An 18,529-nucleotide genomic window follows, 5' to 3' on the forward strand; every position below is an offset into this window, starting at 1 on the left:
GCTCTGTGTGTAAGGACCAGAGCCTTAAATTGTATCCTCTGAGTCACCGGCAGCCAGTGGAGTGTGCATATCCTCCCTATTGACAAATGCCTTGAGCCTGTTTACATGAAGCACCCTGCGGGGGCTCCTGGGAGTTCCCATGTCCACCAAGTAGGTGACTTCTCCCTTTTGCTCAATGATGGTATGGGGTCCAGACCATTTGTCTTGGAGAACTGCTGGGGCCACTGGCTCCAACACCCACACCTTCTGTCCTGCATGATACACAGTTAGGACAGCCTTTTGGTCATGCCAAGCTTTTTGGAGTTCTTGGCTGGCCTCAAGGTTTTTGGATGCCTTCTCCATGTACTCTCTGCCATCCTGGAGCGGAGACCAAGTACATAGTCCACTATGTCAAGTTTAGGCTTTTTGAGAGGTAACTCCCATCCTTCCTTCACCAGACATAGGGGTCCTCTTACAGGATGCCCAAACAGAAGCTCAAAAGGGCTGTAACCAACCCCTTTCTGAGGGACCTCTCTTTAAGCAAACAGGAGGCAGGGTAAAAGGATGTCCCATCTTCGCCTAAGCTTTTCAGGTAACCCTTTTATCATCCCTTTGAGGGTCTTGTTGAATCTCTCAACAGGCCCATTGCACTGTGGGTGATAGGGTGTGGTGAATTTATAATTGACACCACACTCCTTCCACATTGCAGTCAAGTATCCTGACATGAAGTTGGCACCTCTGTCAGAGACAACCTCCTTAGGAAACCCCACTCTGGAGAAAACTCCAAGCAGGGCCCTGGCCACAACAGGAGCTGTAGTGGTCCTAAGGGGAATAGCTTCTGGATACCTGGTGGCATGATCCACTACCACCAGTATAAATCTGTGCCCAGATGCTGTTGGGGGGTCCATTGGTCCAACAATGTCTATCCCCACTCTTTCAAAGGGTACCCCCACCACAGGTAGTGGTATGAGGGGGGCCTTTGTTGTGCCACCTGATTTGCCACTGGCTTGGCAGGTGATACATGAGCGACAAAACTCTTTGGTGTCTTCAGACATATGAGGCCAGTGAAAGTGTGGGGCAAGCCTGTCCCAAGCCTTGTTCTGGCCTAAGTGACCTGCAAGGGGAATCTCATGGGCTAAGGTGAGAAGGAAACCTCTAAGAGACAAGGGGATGACCAGCCTCCTGGTAGCACCAGGCTTGGGGTCTCTTGCCTCAGAGTATAGGAGTCCATCTTCCCAATATACCTTATGGGCACCTGTAGCATTCCCTGCAGCCTCAGCAGCAGCCTGCTGTCTGAGGGGTTCAAGAGAGGAACAGTCTAATTGGGCCTGCCTCAAGTCTGCCCTGGAAGGTCCCCCTGTCCCAAGAAACTCAACCTGATCAGGTTCAAGCTCTTCTAGGACAGTTCCTTCTGGGGTCTCTGGGTCAGCCTCCTGAGAGGGCTGATCCTCAACCTGAGGCAGGGGGGAAGGCTCTGCCTTAACCCTACCATTCCTTCTCTTGGGTAGTGTCTGGTCCATTCTTCCAGGATCCAGCACTTGTTCAGCTGGGCATTTCTTGGCCTGTGACCTAGTCACAGCAAGGACATGTGAGGAGAGACCTAGCATTTCTACATGAGTCCTGTACTCCACATCTGACCACAGTGAGGATTCCAAATCATTGCCCAAAAGACAATCTACTGGGAGGTCTGAACCCTTTTGAGGCCAGTTACCCCTCCCCAGGAGAAATTAACAACTGCCATACTGTGATTGGTAGTTACATTGCTAGCATTGGTCACTAGGTAATCTGAACCTAGCATGATCTGGTCAGGGTCCACAAATGTTGGTGTCACCATGGTGACACTGGCACATGTGCCCCTGTAGGCCTGAGCCATTTTTCCATTAATTAAAGGCGTTTGTCTGTATTTGCCCAGAGTACTAGGACTTACAGTAGGGGTCATATCCATGTTCCCAGTACAAACAAGAACTGCCTGAGTAGGAATTCTGACTAAGTCAGAACCCACCTCAGTTCCTAGGGTTAACCCAACTATAGCCTTGGGAGGTACACTACCACTACTAACTGTACTAGGGGGTGCGGGTGTCTTAGGGACAGTAGTGGTAGGAGTTTGGCCTTTCTTGGTGCACTCACTAAACCAGTGAGTCTTACTTTTACAGTATTGGCACCATGGTTTCTTAGGACCATCATTCTTCTTTTTCTGGGAATTTTGGGACCCACCCTCCTTAGGTTGTTGGGGCCCTGTTGAAGACTTCTGGTCATTTTGCTTATTCTCATTACCCTTCTGGTCTGCTTTCTTCTGGCCACCACCCTGGTTCATTACCCATCTGTCTGCCTTCTTTCCCAATTCTTGGGGAGAGGTCAGATCTGAGTCAATCAAGTGCTGATGCAACAACTGGTTCTGACAATTATTTAAGATTTGCTCTCTCATAATTAGATTATACAATCCTGTGTAATCAGTAACTTTACTTCCCAGTAACCAGCCTTCCAAAGCCTTAGTGGCACAATCAACAAAGTCAGTCCAATCTTGAGCCTGAGTTTTCTGGGTGTCCCTGAACATCAACCTGTACTGTTCAGTTGTTAAGCCAAACCCATCAATCAGTGCAGTTTTCAAGACTTGGTAATCATTAGCATCCTCATCTCTAACAGTGAGGAGCTTGTCTCTACCTTTACCTTCAAAGGAGAGCCACAATATAGCTGCCCACTGACTCTGGGGTACCTGCTGTACTTTGCAGGCTCTCTCCAAAGCAGTTATCCACTTGTGGATATCATCTCCTGTCTTATAGGAGGGCACTATTTTACTCAGGTTTCTAGTATCAAAACCCCTTTCTTTATCCCTAGGGATATTGCTGCCACCAGTGGGGACTACCCCACTCAATTGTTGCTCTCTAGCAAAGGCAAGCTTCTCTTTGGCAAGGGCAAGTTCTTCCCTCTGAATCCTCAGATTAGCTTCCCTCATCTTTGCTTCATGCTCTCTCCTCTGAGGGGAAGTCATTCTCCTCTGAACAGATGCATGAGGGTGCACAGATCTGTAGGAGTCCCTAGAATGAGATGAACAATAGTTACTTACCTGTAATCTGTGGTTCTCCAGTATTGGTGTCTTTCATAGATTCACATGCCTGAATCATTCCCCGTCGTCGGAGTAGGAGTCCCACGGTACATAAAAAAGCAGTAATATGCCATTTGTACATAGCAAATAACAGTTATACTAAACCAGGAAGTAAAATAGCCCTAGCTACCATGGAAAAAACTTCCACATTAGTGACTATCCAAGTCATTATGTTTAGACCAAACTGCAGCCAATCAGGCCACAGCTCCCACCAGAATACTCTCCCCAGAGACCCAGGCTGTCAGATTTTGTAGCACCGGAGTGTACCTGAGTATATATATATATCTAACAGTCTGGGTGAGACTCTGAGGGGAGGTGGGTGGGTGCATGTGAATCTATGAAAGACACCAATACTGGAGAACCACAGATTACAGGTAAGTAACTATTGTTCTTCTCCAGTATTAGGGGTGTCTTTCATAGATTCACATGCCTGAATCCGAGTAGCTAGCAGTAATATAATATATCGCTCTTAGACGCTAAGGTGACAGTGTTCATGCATGAACCTAAGTAATGCAATAACATATTAAAGCGTCAAAAGAGCAAGAGGAGGTGGGAGAGATCATCAGAGGCTCACCTTATTGAAAAAGATTACGCAGGACTGCTCTCCCCACTGAGGCATCGGTATCACTTGAAGAATCCAGACAGTAATGCCTCGTGAATGTGTGCCTGCTGGACCATGTTGCAGCTCTGCAGATCTGCAGGAGAGGCACACCAGCAAACAAAGCAGTTGAAGAGGAGACTGCTCTCGTAGAATGTGCTCTAGGTAAGGTCTGTAAGGGTTTACCTGCTTGTTGATGGCAGAGCCCTATCGTGGATGAGACCCACCTGGCGATAGTCTGTTTAGTCACTGCACAGCCTTGTCTCGGTCTGCCATGCGCTACAAATAGCTGATCCGTCTTTCTGATGGCAGCTGTCCTTGAAAGATAAAACTTAAGGCATCTCTTAATGTCTAATGTGTGTAAAGTCCGCTCAGCTGGTGACTGCGGACTCGGAAAGAATGTCTTAAGTATCACTGGCTCATTTAAATGAAAATCCGATGGTACCTTGGGCATGTACTTTGGGTTGGTGCGTAGTATCACAGAGTCATTTGTGAATTGCAAGAAAGGTGGCTTAGACGTGAACGCTTGCATGTCACTCACCCTTCTGGCTGATGTTAACGCCAGCAGTAGTGCAACCTTCCAAGTGATGAACTTGAGGTCAACTTTATGGATTGGCTCAAAGGGATGGCGCATGAGCTGAGCTAGTACTATATTCAAGTGCCAGGATGGGGGTGGCCGACGTATTGGAGGAAACATACGAAATAAACCTTTAAAGAATTGCTGGATTATTCTAGAGGAATATAGAGAATTCGTACCATCCTGACGGTATCGGGATATAGCCGCTAAAAACACTTTAAGTGTTGAGTGCGCCAAACCTGATTTAGCCAACTGTAGAAAGAAAGGTAAGATCTTTTCAGGTTCCGCATTCATGGGATGTAAATTCATAGTTTGGCACCAAACACAAAAGCGCTTCCATTTAAGTTTGTAAGCTTTGTTCGTTGAAGGTGCTCTAGCATTGGCTAGGACTTCTTGACAGTCATGCGGAATATTCAAGTGTGCAAACTCATGGTGTTGAGGAGCCAAGCCGATAATTTCAGAGAAAGAGGGTCCCGATGATATACCCTGCCTTCTTGAATTGTCAGAAGATTCGGAATTTGAGGCAGTTGGACCGGTTCGCGTTCTGATAGAAGAAGAAGCTGTGTGAACCAATATTGACGTGGCCACCGTGGAGCGATCAGAATTATTCGACACGGTTGTCTCCTCATTTTCTTGATGACTTTGGGAATTAATGGAATTGGCGGGAAGGCGTAGGGAAATATCCGCTCCCAATTCATTGACAGAGCATCCCCGCAAGATTCTCTGTGGGGAATCCAGCTCGCAAAGTGTGTACATTTCTTGTTCTGATATGTTGCGAAAAGATCCAGATCGGGGTGACCCCATGTCTGGAAGATCCGATCCAGCGCTGGCTGATGCAGTTCCCACTCGTGAGTGCTGCTCTTGGACCTGCTCAGGGAATCTGCCAGCACATTGGCTACTCCTGGAACATGCACCGCTGACTAGTTGATGTCGTGAGTCAGAGCCCAATTCCAGATCTCTTGAGCCAGCTGGGACAACCGGGCTGATCTTGTGCCCCCCTGTTTGTTCACGTAATGCATGCTCGTTGTGTTGTCTGTTCGAATCAACACTGTCGAGCCTTCCAGTATCGCCTGAAAAGATTTCATGGCGAGGTAAATGGCCCGTAATTCCAATAGATTGATGTGCCATGTCTTTTGTTGTCTGTCCCATTTGCCACTGATCGTCATCCCTTGAAGGTGAGCGCCCAACCTTCTAGCGAGGCATCCGTGGTTACGATGAATCTGGGGACTTCTGCGAGGAAAGCACACCCCACTTGCAGGTTGTGTTTCTGACTCCACCACAGGATTGCATTCTTCATTCGAGGTGTTAAGGTGATGATATCCTCGAAGGAACCTGATACCTGCACCCATTGGTGACTGAGTTCCTCTTGTAAGGGTCTCATCCTCAGACGGCAATTTGGAGTGAGAGGGATGCACGATGAGATCATCCCTAGGACAGATTTGAATTTTCGAACAGAAATGCACTCTTTTCTGAGGAGTGTAGTCGCCATTTTTTGGATCTTCTCTTGTCTTTCGCTTGAAATGAAGACGTGAGCGAGCTTGGAATCCAGCGTTGCTCCTAGGAAAGACTTCCTTTGTGATGGTATCAGATCTGATTTCTCGAAGTTCACTGAGAAACCCAGGCTATGAAGCAGGCAAAGGCATTTCTGGACATGTCTGCTTGTTGTGGCGTAGGAATTGGCCTTGATAAGGCAATCGTCCAGATATGGGTATATCTGAATACCCTGTAATCGTAAGTGGGCCGCTACAGGTGCCAACATCTTTGTGAATACCCTTGGGGCTGAACGTAGTCCAAAGGGAAGCACCTTGAATTGGAAATCCCTGCCAGCCACTCTGAACCTTAGGAACTTCCTGTGTGTGGGGAAAATGGGTACGTGGAAGTAAGCATCCTGAAGGTCGAGTGTTGCCAAGTGGTCCCCTTCTGCCAAAAACTGGAGGATCTCTTGGAGTGTTAACATTCTGAACGTTAATTTTTTGATGTATTTGTTGAGGGCACGCAAATCGAGGATGGGGCGCCATTCCCCCGATTTTTTGCGTATCAAGAAAAAACGAGAGTAAAAACCTTTTCCTCTCTGATGTTGAGGTACTCTCTCGATTGCCCCTTTTTGAATCATTGTATTGATTTGGATGAACAGCTCTTTGAGATGTGCTGGGGGCGGTCCTTTTGGGGGTGAATTTGGAGGGGTTTTTACAAATTCTAATATGTGGCCCTTGGAAACCACATCCAGCACCCATTTGTCGGTGGTAATGTTTGACCATTTTGAGCAATGTAGGGATATTCTTCCTCCAATTCGTTTCTGGCTGGGACAAAGTAGTGGCAGGAAGCGATTCTCACTTTTTGTTAGTGTTGTCTCGACCCCGATATGTTGTTTTCCCTCGGGGCTGTGAATAATTATTTCTTCTCTGGCCATAAGGTTGTTGCTTATATGGCTGGTACCTCTGGGTATTTTGGTTGTTCGTATATGAACGCTGTTGGTAATATCCTCCTCTATTTGTGAAGTTCCCTCTTCCTCTAGCACCACGAAAGGAAGACTTCCGATACTGCAGAGTACCCAATGATCGTGCAGTTTCTGTATCCTTCTTGATGGCCTGCAAAGCCTCATCCACATGCGAGCCGAATAGGTACTCGCCATCATAAGCCATGTTTAATACCTTGGCTTGCACCTCCTGTCTAAAGGATGTAGATTTCAACCATCCCTCTCTTCTAAGGACAGCAGCTCCTGCCAACTGTCTGAATCCTGAAGCTGCTACGTCCACTGCAGCGTCAATGATCTCCGACGAAGCACACTCCCCTTCCTGCAGAATTTTCATGGCTTCGGTCCGGTCTGGTTCAGGCAGTTTCTGAATGTATGGCGATATGTCTGACCACATTTGTCTATCATACCTGCCGAGAATTGCCAGCGAATTAGCAGCCCTAACTGTGGTCGCTGCAATAGTCGATAACTTTTTTCCAATGGTATCGAGTCGTCTCCCGTCTCTGTCCGTAGGAGTGGAGATCTGAGATGACGGATTCTTTGCTCTCTTTTGAGCTGCTTGCGAAATGACTGACTCCGTCTTGGCCTGGCCGAGCAGGCAAGCAGGTGAAGAAGCTGGTGCCCTGTACTTCTTATCCACTCGCGGTAAAACCGCAGGTAAAGAATTTGGCGTGGCCATGATCTCTAGCCCTTCTTTCCAAATAAAGTCTATAATAGGAATAGACCAACTTTGCCTCTGAGACAAACTTTTAAAGTCGTACAGGAAACAATCGTCCTGTTTAGTCTCCATGGTAATGAGAAATCTCTTAGTTGCTTTGTCCATAATCCTATGGAAATTCGCAATATCCACCGGTGGCGACTCAGCCTTTGGTTGTTCATCCGGAGAAGGTGTGTCAGCTTGATAATCTTCATACTCCGACGAGTCAGTTTTATCTAATTCACCTTCTTCCTGAGCCTCCTCATCAGTATTCTCATCCTCCGTTTGGTTGTTGGTCACCGGTATTGATGGGGTATGCCCCGTTTCTTCTGCCATAGCAGGCATTGGATTCGGGGTCACTCGAGGCTGTGGAGAAGAGATTTGTGATTCGCCAGACTCTGAAGGTGGAAAACGGCGATAGTAATCGCTCAACATGTACTGTAAATTTTGGAAAAGTTCCATAGGCATCTGCATCCCTGGTGTTGGTGCAGTGTCCAACCTGGGTGGTTGTGTCACTTGCTCCTCTTCGTCCTGATCTTTTACTAGTATAAGCAAGTCCGATGGACTCTTGGCTGCTTGGAATAATTCGTCACCAGAGTCCTCTACCTCAGAATCCAAGAGCCTGTCTGGCATCGTTAGTGGCGACATAGATGCAGACTGGGATGGACGCTTTTGCAATAGAGCCGCAGTGGTGGCTGGAGATGGCAGCGATATCACATTGCTTTTTGCTGACCAGACTTGGATATCTGTGCAAGATGACAGCTTTGGTGTTGCTGGATTCCCTTGAGCCACTGGAAAGTCTGTGTCTTGCGGCTTAGACTTCGTCGTCAGCGATGCACTCTTCGACGATAATTGCTCCGTCGACGACTGTGGCTGTTTAGTCTTCGTCGACACGTTGGATTTCGTCGTCGACGACGGAATCGTCGACGGGACCATTTTCTTCGTGGACGGGGCCGTCGACGGAACTATCTTCTTCGTGGACGAGACCGTCGACGGGGTCGTCGACGGGGTCTTCCTCGTCGACGATGGGATCGTCGACGGCTGCTTCGTCGACGGTGTCGTCGTCGACGGTAAGGTCTTCTTCGTCGACGGTAAGGCCGTCGTCGACGGCAAGCTTCTTGTCGACGGAGGCTCGTCGACGGGAGGTGTAACTTTCTTCGTCGACGAGATGGGACGAATCTGGACATGAACAAAAGTTGGAGAGGACGCTGAGGACATCACCAAAGAGGGTTACGGTGAGGAAAAGGTCATAGTAGAAGTCACTGCAGTGGCTGTCTGACAGGAAACCGGCAGAGAAGTCGCTGCCTTGGTTACAGGCCTCTGAGGTGACAATAAAGACTCAGTCTTTTTTTAATCTGGTGGCCTCACAGATTTTTCAGAGGATTTCTTTGTTTTTGAGGTAGAAGGCTCAACAGCGTCCTGAGTGAGCTGGGCCTGCCTCGCCACCTTAGCTTTAGGAGAAGTCACCTTACCCTCAGCTATCCTTTTTCTAGATCCCATAGAAGACACTGAAGCCAAACTTCCTACCTCTGAGAGGGGGACATCCTTGTCTTTAATCCGCTGAATCCATAGCAGCAAGCGACCCTCTCTGTCCCTGAGGGTCTTTGAAGGAAAAGTGCGACAAATCTTGCACTCCTTAGCCTGATGATCAGGGTACAAGCAGTAGATGCAGAGAGTATGCGGATCTTCCTTGAACAGCCGTGCCTTTCCGCAGGATTCACAGGCCCTGAACAGGGACTTTGATTTAGACATGTTTGAAAGTGATAACTGTCAAAAGTAGAGAAAAAACTGAGCAGAGCTCAGAGAGACTCCCTATCACACGACGTGCGGTAAAAATCTGACAGCCTGGGTCTCTGGGGAGAGTATTCTGGTGGGAGCTGTGGCCTGATTGGCTGCAGTTTGGTCTAAACATAATGACTTGGATAGTCACTAATGTGGAAGTTTTTTCCATGGTAGCTAGGGCTATTTTACTTCCTGGTTTAGTATAACTGTTATTTGCTATGTACAAATGGCATATTACTGCTTTTTTATGTACCGTGGGACTCCTACTCCGACGACGGGGAATGATTCAGGCATGTGAATCTATGAAAGACACCCCTAATACTGGAGAACTATATCTTCTAACTCCAAAGTTAGGCCTGCTAAGGGTCAGCACTGGGGGTCCCCCAGTTCCTTCCCTATGCATGTCTAAGTTGGCCCTGGTTAGTCTGCTGACTACTACAGGACCCTTGTCTGCCTCATCCCCAGAGGGTTCCTCATCCTCCTCCTCCTCATCTACATCTTCTGTTTCAGGGAGATCTGGATCACCACGAGTACCTTCTAAGGCTGGCATGCTCCTATCTGGATTAGAGGGGTCTGTGTCAGCAGCCCTTCTGGCATCATATGTCTCTAAGAGACCTAACAGAAAAGGAGTGGTAGGGTTAGAACCCTGTTTCAATTTCCTGGAGGTACACAATTGTCTCATCTCCTGGAAACTGAGAGCTGCATATCTGGAAAGGACCTGTGGAGGGTCACTAACCACTAGGGGAGTCTCTGAAGACTCTCCATGGGTAGACATGCTTTCTAGTGAGGTGCAATTGATGGACTTACCTACACTATGGGTTTTCCTACTGATCCCTTGCTGAGAGTTGTAGTCAGGGTGTGCTAGGCCCTTTCTACTACAACAGTTGGTTCAGTAGAACTCAGAGTATTTCTAAGCTTGTTATATGTACCTAGAGTACCTTATGTGATCTCTCAAATGATATTTCAAGATTATATTTGGTAAAAACAACAGCAAGCTCAAATCCCAACCGCTGCACACCAATGTGAGAAGTTGGCCTGATTTATGATGCTCACTAGTTCTAGTGATCACCTTGTATCAGCCCAAACAACCCTTATGGTGATTGGTTGTAAGTCAACCTTATAGACCAGCTATCCTAATGGTAGCATGGACAAAGCAGTCTTAGGCTAAACTCTTTTGGCATGTGAAGCCAGCTGTTTTACCACAATACAACCCCTTGAATACCAGATGAAAGGACACCACACAGGTTTTTATGAAAATAAACAGTATATTTATTAATAACAACACCTCTGAACTCTTTATGAGGTCAGAGGGCTAAGCACATGACAATCTCTTTCGAAAAATACGACAAGTTGCACAAAATTACAATGGTGCCCTAGGGGCACGACAAACCATATACTAAGTAAGTGGAATGTGAAAGTCGATAGAAGGAATGGAGCTGTCCAGAGGCTGTAGGATCGATGGGACCACGCTACACTAACTCTAGGTAAGTAATAGGAGGCACACGGAACGCGTGTCCAGAGTGTGAACTCACACGCGAGATGCGTAACAACGTCTATGGACAGTACAGTTCAAGTTAAAGGTAAGTACGGACAATCCTGACTAGTTAGGACAAAAACGACTGTGGAACAGGACACTAGGACAGTTAAACTACCCTTGAGCACCGAAATGCTCTCGTTACCTCACCCACGGGCTGCGGGTGCATAGGTGTCAAAGTGTGTCGGGTTCTCGCGTTGAAGTCAATGGAGCCTGAAAGAAGAGATGCTGCAGGCGACCAGGAGGGAGATGTCCGGTGCGATCCAAGGGTGGATCGGTGAAGAAGAGGACCTGAAAGCAGAGGGGACAGTGTTCAAAGTCACTAGCCAGTGACCGGTGTGGAACCAGGAAGGAACCAGATGCTGTTGTTGCGATCAGGTGAAGAGTGGACGCTTGACTCTGCAGCCACGTGGACCAGGAGGTGTCTTCGACGACCAGGATGGAGGCACGAGCTGTCCCACGCAGGCTCTCGCTGTCGGCGGTGTCGGACCTGGGATTGGAGTCAACAGGCCTTGGCAAACGCAACCCACGCGGTGAGTGGAAAAGACGTCTGGTGCGGACTAGGAGAGTCCGGGGTGCCCCTCTTTTGGAAGGGAGCAAGGGCCAGTCTGGAGCAACCAGACCAGCAGCAAAGATTTCAAAGTTCGTCGTCTAGGAGGCCACTAGCCAGCCGGCAAGTGACCAGACAACGCGTCGAGCAGCAGACAAGCAGAAGGGCCCCACGCAGATCTCGTGGATGCTGGAGGACTGATCTTCGGTGCAGGGGCTGCTCGGGGCTGGGGCTTCTCAGTTCCCAAAGCACTTGGTCGAGTTTACCTCGGGAGTCGTGCTGAAAGCGAAGTGCAGGTTCTTTCAAGATGGCCGGTCCCACGTGTCTCGTCGCACCCACGGATCTCAGCTGTGCTGCAGATGTAGGTTGAGGTCGGAGAGGTCTGGGAGTCCGGGTCTCGTCGGGCTCTGAAGTCTGGATCCTGGAAGGAAGACGACAAAGGGAAGCCGCTGGACGCTTGATGGTGCCTGCAGTTGCAGGGTGGACACTCCTTGCCCACAAGGGAGATTTCTTCAGTCTTCTGTGGAGCAGTACGTCGAAGTCCAGAGTTTCTTCTTGTAGAGTAGTTCAGGATTAATCTAATTTGGAACGGGACCAGCTCCTACCTCTATCCTGCTAAAGGGGGCTGCACTACTGATTAGGTCCCTCCCCTGGGTGGAACCAGGAAGGGGGGTGGTTACACCCCCTATCCTTTGTCCGGTTTCCAGCCAGAGCTGGGGCTGGAGTGCCCCAGCAACTGGTTTGAACCGGTGTATGCACAGGGCACCTTGTGTGCCCCAGGCATGTCTCATTCCTTTCAGGCCTATCCTACCCAATACACAAAGTCCTGTCTGGGGTGGTGCTAGCACCTCCCAAGGCAGGAAACCCTTTGTCCAAGCCTCCCTCGCTGGAAGGACTCCCAGCAGCAGGAGGTGAGACTTGTGTCTGTGGTGGCAGCATCCATTTTGTGATGCCAAGGCTCGAGTTAACTTTAACCGGGGTTCACAGTTACATACATGTCGTGTCCCTCTAGAAGGGTGGAATGCTACCCCCGTCACTAGAATTGGTGAGGGGGTAGTATTCCAATTCGTATGACACCTTACTCGACATGTTTTGATAATGTTATACCAGAGTTAGCATTTAACCGCGAGGTTGATAATGCACTTAAGAGTATATGGTATAGCGTTATCATGGAAACAGCTAAAGGACTTGGTTCCGAAAGCTGTAGACAGGCTCAGCTCAGGCTAGAGCACCATCTCACATAATTCCAAGCACTCTGCCTTCAGGATTGATAAGGCCTGCCATAGGAGTGACTGATAGGAGGATATGTGTCCATTTTTAGGGTTAGATATAGGTATACTATATCTACAGCAAAGGGTGTTTACACCACCTTGTCCCAGCTGTCGTGCAGCCAGTTGTGTCCGTTTTAGATGGCCAGCCAGGGGTGGCATAATACATGCTTCAGCCCCTGGTAGGCCCTGGGTACACCTATGCCCTGGGTACAGGGACTGATAAGGTGGCCCAGTACCAATTGGTAAATGCACCTAAAGTACATGGTTGTAAATTTAGAGAGAGAACAGCTAGGCTGTGGGTCTGATTAGCAGGCCCACAGCCAGGGAAAGTCGTAAACCAGTGAAGCAAAAAGCAAAAATCTGGGGTGACCATAGGTTTGCAGACCCCACTCTCCTACATGAAGCATATCTTCCATTTTGTCCTCGAGTTTGAAGTACAAATGGGAGCGTCCAGCTGCACCATCATGTATAATGCTGCTACTAGTCTCCTCAATGTCTTGGCATTGATGAGAGTTTCTAGTGCTTTGAACGTGTCTTCTCATGCCGAAAACACGTCATGAACACTTTGGATGTTGCCGTTAGTTGGTGAAGTTCTTCACTTTTTGTGAAGTTGCTGTGGAAGGGGGGCCGGGAGGCTTGCACAGGCATGAGGGCCTTTCAAAAGGAAGGTGTTTGGGGTACGGTTACTCCCAGTACTACAATCTCGGCCTTGGCACTTTCAACCAAGGAAAGCTCTCCATCAACTGGGACACTTGGTGACCAGGCAAGTGGTGATGTCAATGGGATTCTCTTAAAATCTCTCCAGGCAAAGTGGATTTGTGTGTCATTAACATAGTTATTGGATGCTTTCCTGAGACAGATCTAGGAGCTGCACCAGAGGCCTAAGTAAATGTTGAAAAGAAGATACAAAGGGTGATTTTTGAGGTACGATGCAGGGTTTTGGATGCAAGGAAGATACAGATGCCTTTCCGGACCTTCCCATAGGAGATAATACTTTCTGTGAATTCCAGTCCATTTAAATCAACATCAGGCAGACTACATCTAAGACTCTTCATAACCAGACTTGAAACAACAAAGCTGCCACCTTTGGCATCTTCTTGGTAACAATAAATGTAACATCAGAAGCAATAATGTTGATACCATTCTAGTTCTAACAAGGCAGAACTGTTGTTGTAACCTCACCTTTTTCATCCGGCAGATACCTGAAGTCGATTGGCTCGCTGACCTCTTGATCGGATGGTCTTCGAAGCTGCATTTTCACCGTGATGGGCTCAGTAATACTCTTGTAATATGCAGGGGTCTTGAAAACAATGGCCACTTGCCGGTGCACATCTGCTTGTGAAAACGTCCCTTTGCCTTCCCACTCGCTTGTGAAAAACCGGACTTCGATGTCATCTGGAAAAATAAAGAGAGAGAAACATGAAGAAGGAAGGACAAAAGTGTCTGTCTGGCATTGTCTGTGTCCCTGCTGAACACTGTTGCTCCGTGGACGCTATGCTTGGTGTCGATGACCCCAAAAAGAAGATGTGGCTCCCCATCATCCTAGGGTTCACCTTTGGCACACTAGTCTCAGTTTGTGGCATAGTAGTGGCCCTTGCATAGTAATTGTCATCCTTGACATATTTTGGACATTCTTGGTCTTCTGGTGCATAATCTCATCCATCATTGGCACATTATGAGCATGTCTGACCTTCTTTTTCATCCCTGGAATAATATTGGCCATTGCTGTTGTATTGTAAGCATCCTGGACACTGTGGTGTCCACGCTTGGCACAGTGGGGTGTCTCATATAATAGTGAGTATTATTGGCACATTAGAGGTTTCCTAGGTGTTATGGAAATCATTCATGGCCTGTGACCATAAAGTACATTTGAAGCAGGTTCTGTTAATGTGAAGTATTTTTGCATGCAGGTACATGATGAAAGATGCAAAATTATGTATGTGGGCTGACTGTTTGATAAAACTGAAAACTGGTATTTTAAAGGCAAAACTCATGGTTCTTCCAGAAAAAAAAATTGGGAAATATAATTTGTTTGCCCAAAATGGAAATAGTATTTGATACAAAAATATGTTTCTTTTCAGAAACTGATATGCTGAGAATGTCACAATGGTTGTATTTGCAAAATATATAACGCTGATAGCTGTACTCTGATAAAATCTGTTAGTAGCCCAGGATGATTTTTCTTGAGCCGAAGTAGCTCTCAGTATAGAAAAGCTTGGAGACACCTGATTTACATCATCTGCACTGGGCCGGAATGCCCTTTGCTCGTGATATTTATTATTAATGGTTTCAAAAACTGGAATGCATGCATATTTTCAGTATTATTCATGTGCAATGCGTGCTGGGACTAAAATACTTTGATCTTTTTCATTTTGCATATTTATTTTACTCAACTAGTAATTCATGTATATATACCAATGCGTCTGGCCCCTAGGGATGTGCAGCCTTGGAAGTTCAGCCGTCCTTATCCCACCATGTCACTCTGGCCCGACCCCTTGCTCCTCCCTTGACATTAGCTTTGGACCCAGGAGCGTCATGTTGTCTTGGTCGCTGCTCCCCTCCCTGCATACCTAATACTTCTTAACCTTTCTGCCTAGAATGTTCATCCTGCACGGAGAGGTGAAGAGAGACTGACTGTAGTGTCGTTCCTGTCTGGCCTGGTAAGGAATTAAATTGGGCCTTGGGCCAGTACCTGTGCCTCCCCTCCTCGCCCACTTTCTCTTGGGTGCGTCAAATTATCTGGCCCGCTGTATCTCCTGGATGAAATGCATAAATGAGCACTTTGGTGCCGTAGCAGTGCCTCCAGCGGGTCGATCCTCCGTCCCATTTGGGTGGAGTCCATATAGCGCTCTCTTGGTGGTTCAACATTGCCTCCGATGAGCTGCCCTTTGGTGGCTGTGGAAATACAGCACATCTTTAATGGCTTATAGTGCCTCAAATGGGACAGGCCTCTATCGCGTGTAAGTGGACTCCATATAGCGCTTTTGACAGTGCCTCCTGAGTGGATTCCACACAGCACTCCTTTGGAGGCTTGACAGTACCTCCAATGGGTGTGTCGTCAGCCACTCCGGGGTTAACTATATTTAGCACTCCATTGATGGCTTAACAGTGCCTTCAATGGGATGGCCCTTCTGATGATACTGAGTCCGTTTCAAATACCTCTAGCAAACCCTACTGATGCACATCAGAAGCAGGTTCTACATTTGATGCGCCCATGCTCAGGTTTGTAAGCACCTGCATGTGCGATGGCATCTATTCTATTCTCACACTCTCCATTGAACCCCTTGATTATAACATTAGGCGCACCGTGCTTGCATCATGTGGGACAAACCTCACCCAATATTTCCCATACATTCCAAACAATAAGCAATAACCTTTCAACCATACTCTCCAAAAAACGCCAAGGGAACCGATAAAAACCGGAGCACTTCACAGCCTCATCAGGGGTATGAAGCACTAAATAAACTTAGCCTCGACCCACCCGGAAGGTGCTCGAGGCTTTGCGAGTGATATGGAAAGATGTATATAAATTCCAATTCAATAGAATACTATGTACCTTCAGTGTTTTTGCACTTTCTGTACGTGCTATATTTGTTTGCACAATGCAGTACAATCTAAAATATATTTGATTGCACAATGCAATATCAGCAAAATATATTGTTTGCAAAAAAGCAGAATAGTGACAAAATAAATGATAAATATGAGTATATTCTACAGTTTTTGCCTTTTAATCTAAAACTAAAATGGTCAAATGTTTTCAGAGGTATGGCGATAAGGTGAGGGCCCATGTGAGAAACAATTAAGAAATAGAGTAAGGAGAAATCACATTTTTTTTTTTTTTACAGAGATCTGGCATTTTGTTGTGTGTCACTTCAAGAATAAATGAGGCAAATGGAGGTGAACAACCAACATACCTTTCTGGACTTTGTCGCACAGCAAAAATATCTCCTCCTGTCCTCGGACGCTCCCACAGTTCTTGTTGACACGGCAAATCCGCAGCTCAGCGGTGTTGGGGGATCCTGTGAAAATGGAACATTATTTCATTGACTGTGCGTCCATAACTCTTCCTGCCATTAGGCGTGTTAAAGAACATTTCAAACTGTCTTTGTTTATCACGTTTTATGACCAAATGAGGCTGAACTTTAGGTAATCCTTCTTTCCCCCAATCGTGCTGTATGTCCCTCGTGTATGCTGCAATAGGTGAGAGAGAAGGGGGCGCACGGGAGATTGCTAAAACTCCTAAAAAAATAATACACCAGGCCTGAAGTGAGGTATGCGTACTGTCGCATAGAAACAGCCACAGCTACACTGGTCTTCCACCGTCTGAAATGGTACACAAAGCATTAGGTGCCACTCTGTAGGCACGCTGCAGCTGTTAAAACAACGCAAATTGCATGGATGGAGCTGTGACGAGTAAATCTTGCAGCCCCTCACTCTGCTGTGAGAATCAGCTCAAATTCTGCCTTTCAGAAGCTCATATCATTGCACTGGGGAATAATATGGAGCATTTGGCGAGAACGTTGCAAGCACTCAGAATAAAGTCTGTATAATTTTGGTGCATCATAGGATCCGTAGCAGAAGGGCGGGGAGGAGCAGCAGGTGCAGTAGCACTGGGTCCAGGGGGTGTGAGGGGTCTGTTTCACCCTAAATGTCGCTGCAGTTTAGTACTCAACCTTGGGAAGCACTGTCACTATTCCTTGCTTGCATTATGCTGTGTTTGTAAGGGTTTAGTAACAATGAGGTAACCCAGTATCCCTCAGAACCTGGGCAGTCATATACAATAATTATATAATTGGTTCTGTCGGGTGAGTATTATTTCTTCTAGCAATTGGACTGATCAAGGGTATATTCATAAAAAGATCAATTAATGATAATCAACACAAACATAAACCATATTGGGTATTCTGGGAGCTTTTATAAATTGCATCATTCATAAATACCCAAATTACATTTGCAATGCTGTCAAGAACACGTAGTGAAATATAGCATGTGACAAGGTGACATTTAGTGCTCAGTGACATAGTGATGGTGCGTAATATATACAAGGTGATTGGGGGGAGGGGGAAAGAATTGGCCAGAGAAGCGAGATTTTCAAGCAAGTCTGAGGACTGAATAAATAAGTCTCATCGCAGAATCTTTAGAATGGTTCAAGGGATATTTTGTCAACATTTCAACCCAGGGTCTGCACTACTGCAGAGTCAATGCAGGTCTTCATCAGGACTTGGACAAGGAAATGACAATCTAAGAAAGCCCCAGACGGGCTCGCAGGGGGTCGCACCATAACTTGGACAAGGAAATGACAGCCTAAGAAAGCCCCAGACGGGCTCGCAGGGTGTCGCACCTAAATGTCTCTTTGAATGGTGGGGCTGGTATCCTAGCGGGAGCCGGAAGTCACCTTCACAATGTAAACCTCCTAGCTTCAATTAGGTGGTGAGTTAGTATTTCAAAGGGTAGGGCGCAATCCAAACTCGGTTCTTCCATTAATCTTTCCGGTTTGAAGTTCGAGTGGCATCCGTCTTAATCAAGCCGCTTCAGCTCCTCGAGTGGCTCGGCAGCGGGTTTGCTAAAATAACCTGTGTTTGTAAGGGTGACTGCACTAACGAGTGAGCAGATCAGCGCCAGGATACCTGTAAGGTGACAGCTGCGCTCTATAAATTCCCTAAATAAAATAAAATAAAAGATGCTCTCTGGTGATGACCTCCCCATAAGCAAACTACATGGCTGGCCCAACAGGTGCTATCTGCAAGGATGGGTGTCTGTCCTGTTGATGGACTCTCTCACTGGAATCCCCTGCGTCTCCGATGAGGAATCACCATCCAGGTAGCTCGGAAAATCACCTTGTGTGTGAAGTTATATTTTGTTTACAATAGTAGTTGAGCTTGTGTCACCCGTGACCACCAATTACTGTTCAGATGCCTCAGTGATTTGCAAACAACTGGTGTGATTTAATGAGTTTGAATCCCTG

General features: G+C 47.1%; 1 protein-coding gene across 1 annotated transcript in view; it reads right to left on the minus strand.

Moving 5' to 3' along the window:
• REL (REL proto-oncogene, NF-kB subunit) overlaps positions 1–18,529 on the minus strand; it is a 330,308-nt gene that overhangs the window by 60,470 nt on the left and 251,309 nt on the right. Inside the window, exons 7-8 of the mRNA XM_078649301.1 lie at positions 16,479–16,583; positions 13,747–13,959 (exon numbers count right to left, since the gene is read on the minus strand). Of these exons, the coding sequence (XP_078505427.1) occupies positions 13,747–13,959; positions 16,479–16,583 (318 nt within the window). The remainder of the gene's footprint in view (positions 1–13,746; positions 13,960–16,478; positions 16,584–18,529) is intronic.

Source organism: Lissotriton helveticus, chromosome 6, assembly GCF_964261635.1.
Source record: "Lissotriton helveticus chromosome 6, aLisHel1.1, whole genome shotgun sequence".
Classification (NCBI taxonomy): Eukaryota; Metazoa; Chordata; class Amphibia; order Caudata; family Salamandridae; genus Lissotriton; species Lissotriton helveticus.